The sequence below is a fragment of the Trematomus bernacchii genome, unplaced genomic scaffold (genome assembly GCF_902827165.1).
Source record: "Trematomus bernacchii unplaced genomic scaffold, fTreBer1.1, whole genome shotgun sequence".
Lineage (NCBI taxonomy): Eukaryota > Metazoa > Chordata > Actinopteri > Perciformes > Nototheniidae > Trematomus > Trematomus bernacchii.
Window position 1 is genome coordinate 306,252 of NW_022988176.1, and position 9,919 is coordinate 316,170.

Consider the following 9,919-nt stretch of genomic DNA (forward strand, 5'->3'; position numbering starts at 1 on the left):
AATGCACTCTCTGTTGTGTGACTGCTGCTCTCTGCATGTCCTGTTAGCAGCCTTTTCAAAGTGCTCGGTGCTAAAAGTGGTAGATTTGATTAGAAGTATTTTTATTAGGTTATTATATTTCTAAGGAGTGAAGTTGAGCTGCAATGATTATCTTCAGCTGTCTTCACCAAACTATATTACTGAACTGATGATCCAGCTAAGATAGCTTGAGGTGCTTTTTATAGCTCTCTGTGTTAAACTTTAAAACTAGGACTACTTTGATTGTGTGAATATAGAGATCTATATATTGCAACATACATCAATCTTAATAACTACTACTGTAACATCACTACTTTGCCGGGCAACCTGTTGCTTAAATAGAACATAAAGGAGTTTTATCATACAACTAATAATTCTTCTGTGAAATTCAAGCTGAACATTTAGAGCGTTGATAAATGTTTTTCATATATTGTTGGAATTTCAGAACCTAAATTGACTCAAAATATCAGATTTAACATGGAAAAGGACCTTAAACCACATGGAAATGGTGCATGCTGGGATTGTGCAAATGTGATTTGTAACAATAAAGTTGATTTGAGCAAAAGGCAACCATGTTGAGCTCTGCATGTCACATCATTATCATTAAAGGATGATAACCCTGTTAGCCATCAACATGAGCAACATGTTGCTGTTAAATCGGAATTAATTGGGAATTTAGGAGGCTGCAGTCAGCATGTCGTTGTGTCCCTGGAAAGACACTTCCCCCCGAATTGCTCCTGTGGGGACTGCCCACAGTATTGAATGTATGTAAGTCACTTTGGATAAAAGCGTCTAACAAGTGACATCTGACATGTAATGTAATGTAATGCCCAAAGCACAAGCAATATATTAATGAATTAAGTGGAGAGAAAAAACAAAAAGTTGCATATCAATATGCATTTGATATTGAGGTAATCCAAAAGTTACAAAATGTTATCAGATTACATTGTGCATATTTCGGAATGATATATATCATGTGTTTTGATTGTATTATTGATGCATTAAAGTGTTATCATAAAGATGCTGCTAGTAATTGTGGACTAAAGTCTAAGTTATTGATAATATTTTACATGATTAAAAGTAGCCTACAAGATTGACCTCTGAATTGTAGAGGGGTAGAAGTAGCAGGAAAGTAAAGTAAAAGTACCTCAGCATTTTACTTAAGTACAGTATCATAGTAAATGTACTTAGTTACTTTCCACCACGCTCTCTGTGATCTTTCTCCACCAACAGGTATCCCCAAGTGTCCGCTCAGCTCCTCCCACTGCTGCCTGTCCCCACCACAGAGAAACATCCTCTCTGCGGAGCTGCTCCTCTGACTGACTTTTTCACAGTCCGATGCCCCAGCAGGACCCAGCAGCCATGGCCGGCACTCTGACCCACCCAGGCTCCCCTAACCCCGGCTACACCTCCAACAACGCCGCGGCCCCCGTCCCGGTGCCGGCCATCACACAGACGGACTCCAGGGACAAATGGAGCAAAAAAATGGATTTTCTCCTGTCTGTCATTGGCTTTGCGGTGGACCTGGGAAATGTTTGGAGATTTCCGTATGTGTGTTATCAAAACGGTGGCGGTAAGTGGTTTAGTTATTTTTACACCAGGCCTTTTATTTCACAAGTTAGGAGCAACTTGACAAACACTTTTATATGTTCTTCAAACCGATTAAAACTCAGAATTGGAGCTCAAAATGGCTTTGAATTATTCAGAAATCCGGCTGAAGCTGCGCATTTGTCAGGAGAAACTGTCCATGGTGCTGAAGGGCACAGCCTTCACATCACTAAAAAGTTTCAACACGTTTACCACGAATAGCATGTTAAACTTTTATCAATCGTATTTACTCCGCAAAAGCCTCTCAAAGTCCAGCTTTTTTGACAAAAAAAACGAAAGAAAAATGTCATTCTTTTTTTTTCTACACAGATATATTTTCAATCCTGAAATTTGTTTGTAAAGTTGTGTGCTTAACTTAACATCACCAACAAAGGGTCGATAATATTGGCAAAACATATTCATTAAATAATACCTTTAACAAAGTGATGCAATGAGACATAAAAAGGCATTGCGAATATAAATAAAAGACAATTAAAACACATACAAACAGGATTGAAAAAGCATAAATAGATGATAAATGCCATTTTAAAACTGAATAATCAAGATTATGAAGACATTATTTGTTATAATTTGCAGTTAGGTGTTTTAAAATAGCGTTGATGGCATGTTCTTAACCCAAAGCTTTGTTTAAAAAAGATTTGTCTTTGTTAATCCCCATGTAAGCTGAAAGTTGCTGTATACCACCATTACTACAGTCATAAAAAACGAGGGCAATGGAAAGTCTATGTTTCATTAACATTACATTTTTAAGTTCAGCCTTGTTTAGTCCTCACTCTGAAGTCTTTCTTTAATGTTCACACTTTATTACACATGAGACTTACATTGATTATTACCTTCATGTGTCTCTGTGCAGGTGCTTTCCTTATTCCCTACATATTGATGGCCATCTTTGGCGGTGTGCCGCTCTTCTACATGGAGCTGGCACTGGGCCAGTTCCACAGAACCGGAGCCATATCCATATGGAAACACATCTGTCCCATTTTCAAAGGTAAGGCCTCACACTGCGCTGCTCAACATCAGATAATCAGATAGCTACCTTTCTGAGACTTAGTGATAGACAGAGGTGGAAGAAGTACTCACATCTTGTACTTAAGTAAAAGTAGAAGTGAATATTCTATCTTGATGTTATGTAACATCAAAGGGACTCAGTGAGTGATTCTGTTTCAGGTATAGGATATGCCATTTGTGTCATCGCCCTGTACGTGTCCTTCTACTACAACACCATCATCGCCTGGGCCCTCTTCTACTTCTACCACTCTTTTTCCACCGTCTTGCCTTGGACAAACTGCGACAATGTGTGGAACACCCCCGACTGCACCAACTACTTTGGCACGGACAACGTCACCTGGACGAATTCCTCCAGGTCTCCCGCAGAGGAATTTTACACGTAAGTTCATGTAAGTGTGAGTTACAGAAACCACATATAAAAATAGCTTTACAGTAATACTCTAAAAATAATACAAATAGAGCCGGCTTGTGATGTGGTACGGGAAATGTTGTCTGGCATGCTGAAGCTGTGATGATTCATGTGTTTCATCGTGACAGGAGGAATGTTCTTGAGATCCACAAGTCTTCGGGGCTGAGAGACGTCGGGGGGGTTCGCTGGCAGTTGATGCTCTGCCTTTTTCTCATTTTCACCATCGTATACTTCAGCCTGTGGAAGGGCGTAAAGACTTCAGGGAAGGTAACACATTGTATGCTTTATTACCACAACAACAGAGAAGTTAATATGTATCGTCTCTACTGTAATCACATGTATATGGTCTCCTGATTGATCTCTTTCTTCCTCACCAGGTAGTGTGGGTGACGGCCACCTTGCCCTACATTGTGCTCTTCATCCTGCTTATTCGAGGCGCCACTCTGCCAGGAGCCTGGAGAGGTGTGGTGTTCTACCTGAAACCACAGTGGGGGAAGTTGCTGGAGACCCGTGTGAGTTGTACATAGTCGGTCAGTCAGAAAAGGATGCATTTCAATCGTCTTCAACGAGAGAAAAAGAGGGCATACCTCATGTATTTGGTTCCTTGAGAATCGTATTTATATTACTTCGAAAGATCCAGTGCCTGATAAATTAAAAAAAGAAAGATTGTAAGGAGAAGAAATTGACGTAAAAACATAAATGCATGCAGATAGCAACATAAAATAACAAATCAACACTTTCAATTTGCCTCAAGTACAACAATTAAATGTTACCTCTTAGATTGTTTTCTTTTTGGATTTGATGTCTTACTTTTAAAAAGCAGTGTGTGTTAATATAATTACTAAAATCTCTTCCCTTTTTCCACCATTTTCTCAGAGAATGTACAAATGTATGGTTATTGAAAGACAAAAGATAAATAATATTTTCATTTTTTACTTCCAAAAGGATCTTTATTCTGGGTACTAAGATATATTTCTCCACGGTCCTGCGAACATGAGGGAGTTCTTGAAAAGCCTCCTGTATTTAACTTGCTGTAATAGTGTAGTAAAAAAAAAACATCTGGATTTTCCAAGCATAGGACGCAGTGGTTTAAAAATATAACTACACCTATTTCTACCCATTATTCCCTTAAGAATTTACTATATTTTCTATTTTCGATCTATGAAATGTCCTCTGTTTCCTCTCCAGCTCTCAGCGGTTGTTTGCTAAACATGTGTGAGTGCTTTGGATGGGAGGGAATATGGATGAGACTTAATGAGATGCATAAATAAGCCACAGAGCAGGATAATAAGATGCATAATTGGTTTAGATTTTCTGCCCATTAACAAAGGCCTCCCTTTCTGTCTCACTCACCGATATACAACGCTGCTCTCTTCTTTTTAATGCCGAATGCGTGCTGCTCTTCAGATCTCCCTGCATACAGCTGTGTGGCAACTAGATTTATATACTACTGAAACAACACCTCTTCTGCCTGGTGAATTATACTGAGGGATTAAAACACAGAAATAAAATGAAATGAAAATAGTTATTCCCTTTGGGGGGTGATATTAAAACACTGAGAGTAATGACCTAGCAGAAAGTGGTTCTAATCTTTAAAATAATAGTATTTTAAAGCTTTTATAGGCCTACAACTTGTATGTTTAGATGGTGTAATGTCTATTTCTGTCTCTTCCAGGTATGGGTGGATGCGGCGGCTCAGATTTTCTTCTCCCTGGGGCCCGGGTTCGGCGTGCTCCTGGCTCTCTCCAGCTACAACCCTTTCACAAATAACTGCTATCGGTAAGAGCTGAGCTTCATTGTAGACCTGCGACACACTGAGTCATGTGAACCTACATTGGTGGCTTTAACACCTCCTGTTGAATTTGAGGATTGAGTTTAATGACTTCAGCGCTCAGATCTCTAAGAGGAGCTGTGTGATTTATTGCTCATGCATTAAATACGACGATGTGGTCCAGACGGTATTATAGAGCCTGGAGTGATGAATACTACATGTTAGCTACAAATGCCAAGATGTACACAGGAGAAGACATAAGCTGTACTGTATGACTAATAGTGTGTGTGGCTGATGTGATTAGTGGAGCAATGGGGCATGTGAGGAAACGAAATGTGTGTTTTATTGTGTAGGTATGAATGAAACTGGATGCTGCCGTTTAAACCGATTACCAAAATATAATGTGTCAAACCTCAGTGTGATAATGACTTATTCTGAGTTCATTTTATTTTTTTATGTTTAACTAATATATTATAAATGCATGAGTGTCTTCTCTATGATATTAGAAAAGTACATATAAATTGCAACGTAACAAACGTCCAACTCTGACTCAAAACATTGTATTTCTTATCTTACATGCATTTGTTTGAAGGCATTAGTTTTAAAAAAGGATGTCTTTTTATTTATCAAATACACTATTACATATATACATAATACAATATTCTGTGGAGGCTGCCTGAAGATGAAAGATGTTCATTTTCTAAAAGCATCGACTGATCTTCTCTTGTTTTACATCTATAATGAACATCCAGCACACATCCTTCAGTAGAGTATTCCTCATTATTGTTGTGAGATGTTTATGGTTGCTAGGAGTATCTTCATATGTCGGACATACGCTGAATAGAAAAAGCAATCCATTAAACAAAGGCAAAGCTTTGAGCAGCTCTCCCATCAGACACTGATACTTTGAAGCAATGCCTCTGATAGAAATGAAACATTAGCTTTGAAAAAAAGAGAATTTCAGAAATGAATCATTATGCTGCGTGCTCTTGAAGAAAATGTAATTTCTCCCTCCACAGAGACGCCATAGTGACCAGTTTGGTGAACTGTTTGACGAGCTTCGTGTCGGGGTTTGTGATCTTCACGGTGCTCGGATACATGGCAGAGATGAGGCAGGTGGAGGTGGAGGATGTAGCCAGGGATAAAGGTCAGGGAATCAGTTTATTTATTTAAATCCTGTGAAGATAAAACTCAATTATGAATCAACTGCTGACCCTATTCTCTGTTTATTCAATACTGTAAGTTCATGCTTTCAGGTCCAAGTTTGCTCTTCATCACGTACCCAGAGGCCATTGCAAACATGATGGGCTCGACCTTTTTTGCAATCATCTTTTTTGTGATGATGATCACGTTGGGACTGGACAGCACGGTACGAACCTTTGAACAGGGGACATAGATGGTTCTTTTATGTATAACAGAACAATATTTGAAGCTGTAGTGATATTTACTATACTGAAATATTATTATTATTATACCTGATATTAAGCATCCAATAAATTGAATGGCTTATGCAGATTGAAATATCTACAAGCTACACTGAAAAAACTGAACCGTTGACTTTACTTAAATGTACTATGTCAACAAATTCCATATAACTGTATAAGGTTAGTTGAAAGCAATAATATTAAGTTTGAATAAGAAATATTAGGTTTAACTAAACATTATTGCTTTCCACTGACATCGTACAGTTATATGACATTTGTTGACATATTACATTTAATTATAGTCAATTTCCCGTTTTTTTCCATGTACAATACAGTACTATGTCAAACGTTCTAACAACAACAAGTGACTGTGTGTTTCAGTTCGGGGGGCTGGAGGCGATCATCACTGCTGTGTTGGATGAATACCCGGATCGTTTCTCACACAGGCGGGAACTTTTAGTTCTGGGCTTGGTAGTCGTCTGCTTTTTGGGCTCTCTAAGCACCCTTACATATGTACGTTTTTATTTTTTATTTTAAAGCTTGGGTTATTGCCTGGATATATTGTAGTGAATTAAAAACGTCTGCAGTCTGGTGATGGATTTTGATTAGTAAGTGTATAATGATTTCGACAGGGTGGTGCCTATGTGGTGAAGCTGCTGGAGGAATTCGGAGTGGGATGCTCCATTATAGCTGTGGGTTTCCTCGAGGCCATCGCAGTTTTCTGGTTCTACGGTAAACACAATGTTATATCAACTGACCTGTGTTCAGTTTCTTTTATCTGCTATGTACATGGATGACCCTTGATATTGAAATACATTGTTAGCATATGAAAAACAAAAGGCTGCGACTTTTGTGTTGCTTTCAGGTATCACAAGATTTAGCAATGATGTTAAGGCCATGCTGGGCAAAGCTCCAGGATTGTTCTGGAAGGTGTGCTGGGTGGCCATCAGTCCAGCATTTCTAGCGGTAAGATATGAGATTCTGTGAACTGGAGCTTTATCTTTACAATGCTAACATTTACTTTAACGGTTTTATATAAAACACCAGATAAGTAATATTCAACATGTAGTCATTTTAAAAATATCATCCAATTGGCAGAAGTGGATCAGTACAAATATATAGGTCACCAAAACAGGTAAGAAGTAAGAAGATCTCAAAGACGTACGTTATCTGGATAACTAAATATCAGAATGAATATTTTAACATGTTTCTGTGTTCTATATTTTATGTGTTTTCAGGCTTTATGTCGCAAAACATTCTCAGATAACTCAATTAACCTGCTTCTTAAAACAGGCCCTAAATGCTTTAATGGCAAATTACTTCTCATTTTTGTACATGTACTATATTCAAACTGTGAAAAGGAACTTACACATTGAACACTGTTAAGCCAGTGCCAACATGTTTTACTCCATACATACAGCTGTGTGTAAGATCAAAGGACTACTCCACCAACAGCTGATCCCCCTTGTGTACATTAAGCCCTCCTCTATATGAAATATCTTCTTCAACACTTTTTCAAAAACATGTTTATTGCATAAATGTCAGGTAAATGTCAACGTCCCTCCCCTATATATAGTTTAATATCTTTCTCTCTTATTTGCATCAATCGTTCTTCCTGTTGACATTTTGTATTATTACTCTATGACTTTCTCTATAGCATACATGTATATTTTATGACAGATATATTACCCTTTCTCTAAATATTCTCCTATGTAAGAATGCAAAAGTTATATTTCTATATAGAGATGCTAAATATGGAAATGTTATGTGTCCCAACTCTTCTCAGTATATTATAGTGAGCTCCCTGCTGAAAGTGCCGCACCTGACGCTGTTCGACTACACATACCCAGACTGGAGCATCACAGTGGGATACATGATGGCCCTCTCCTCCTTCATGTGGATCCCCATCTACATGGTCTACAAGCTGGTGTGGACCCCTGGATCTCTCAAACAGGTCAGTGGAGGACAGAGGAAGGAATACAAACAAAAACAGAAAACACAAGTTGTTATGTGCAGAAAATGCAGAAAACACATTTCCTTAAAGGTCACCTATTATGCAAAATCCACTTTCCAGAGATTCTGAAAGTTTCAGGAAAAAATATTCGCTCACTTTTTGTCCTGATCCATTTATATAAAAACCTGTCTGAAAATGAGCTGATCACATTTTGGCCACTTTATGATGTCATAAGGATTTGTTGGCTTGTGTAACCAATAGCCAATCACCAACCAAGGTAACCCCCCCACCTTATCACCCGAATCTCCTCCGAGAGCACCATTGTGTTATTTTTAACCAAATATAAAGGGCGTGGGGAGTGGCTCCTTATTTTCATCTAAAGACAGAGAATCAGCACTTTTGAAACAGGGCTGAAACAGAGGGGATTATGGGATGCTACAATGATCTGTTTGGTATTTGGAGCAAAACACTTCAGAAACATGTTTTGTATATATCTGAGACCTGTAATATATTGATGAAAAACAGTATAATAGGGGACCTTTAACATTTAACTTCTACCTGTCTGGTTTCCCACAGAGGTTGGCGGTGTGTCTCAGACCGGAGAGGACCCTACCTGACATCCACGCTGACAGCCTCAACATGGCCACTGTGCCGTAGAAAGAAAAATATCCCTTGCTTGTAGTTTCTACTCAAAAACCACAGTTTTAAGTTATTATTTATGACTGGACCTAAAGGTTATCTGACAACGTGACAGTTACCTGCTGATTACATTACATTACATGTTACTTGTTAGATGCTTTTATCCAAAGCGACTTACATACTCAATACTGTGGACAATCCCCACTAGAGCAATTTTGGGGTGAAGTGTCTCAGGGACACAACGACATGCTGACTGCAGTGGAGTTTGAACCTGTGCTCCCCTGATCCTAACACCAATGCACTATCCACTACGCCACACGCCTGCGTGTGGCGCTGATGATATCCAACATGACAACTTTCACTGCACATAAACACTAAAATGGTAAATATAGCTAAATGTGTTATTCCAGGAGGAACTGAAATAGCAATACTCAATCAGATCTACAGCTTCACATGTTACCATTTACAAGTGTTGCATTTGTGCTATGTGGGAGTTGGTAGTGAATACTTAAACGTAATGGTTTCCCCTTAATCTGCTGTCTTTATCACACAAGAACTATATGCCAAGGAAAATAAAAACAAGTATTTCCATATGTTACATTCAGCCAACTATTACTATTGCATGAGGTTGTTTTCTCCTTTTAAATTCTAAATGTCCTGTATGTAAAAAGCAAGATGAAACAATCATAAGGTTATATTGATTGTTCCACTAGAATAATCATGGCGGCAGAGTTTTGCATTTCTCACGTAATTATTCACTTTATTTATAGGGCTTATTATTCGCTAATGGACAACAAATCTTAAAGTATGTCAGCTGATGTTTTTCAAACCAGGTGTTACCGACTTTGCAGTATTTTTTTTGTAGTCATTTGAACAGATATTAAGTATGGTTTGTGTTGGAATAAGTCTAAACACATTTTTTGCTGGACACACAAACAAGATGGGACCAAACCTAAAGTAGTTCACCAGTAAACGTCAGACCTTCCTTTAGTTTCGCCAATGCTGTTTTTCATATTCATGAAGTAGATTTGTAATACAGTGCTGGTATAGTGTTTTGTAATGGAGATATGTGAGGCACAGACAAAGTT

At 38.3% G+C, this 9,919-nt stretch overlaps 1 protein-coding gene across 1 annotated transcript; it reads left to right on the forward strand.

Moving 5' to 3' along the window:
- Positions 1–1,380: 1,380 nt before the first annotated feature.
- slc6a4b (solute carrier family 6 member 4b) lies at positions 1,381–9,198 on the forward strand. Its single transcript, XM_034122434.1, has 13 exons — positions 1,381–1,591; positions 2,480–2,614; positions 2,794–3,013; positions 3,172–3,310; positions 3,421–3,555; positions 4,719–4,822; positions 5,834–5,961; positions 6,071–6,183; positions 6,620–6,751; positions 6,871–6,970; positions 7,104–7,204; positions 8,025–8,192; positions 8,769–9,198. The coding sequence occupies exons 1-13, from the start codon at positions 1,381–1,383 to the stop codon at positions 8,847–8,849; spliced, it is 1,767 nt and encodes a 588-aa protein (XP_033978325.1). The 3' UTR covers positions 8,850–9,198.
- Positions 9,199–9,919: the final 721 nt, after the last annotated feature.

What these genes read in the sequence shown, in the direction of transcription:
- slc6a4b (XM_034122434.1), top strand. Translation starts at nt 1,381, where the DNA reads ATGGCCGGCACTCTGACCCACCCAGGCTCCCCTAACCCCGGCTACACC. An exon ending in CGCAGTTTTCTGGTTCTACG is followed by an intron (nt 6,971 to 7,103) that starts GTAAACACAATG and finishes TGTTGCTTTCAG; the next exon opens with GTATCACAAGATTTAGCAAT. An exon ending in CCCCTGGATCTCTCAAACAG is followed by an intron (nt 8,193 to 8,768) that starts GTCAGTGGAGGA and finishes GGTTTCCCACAG; the next exon opens with AGGTTGGCGGTGTGTCTCAG.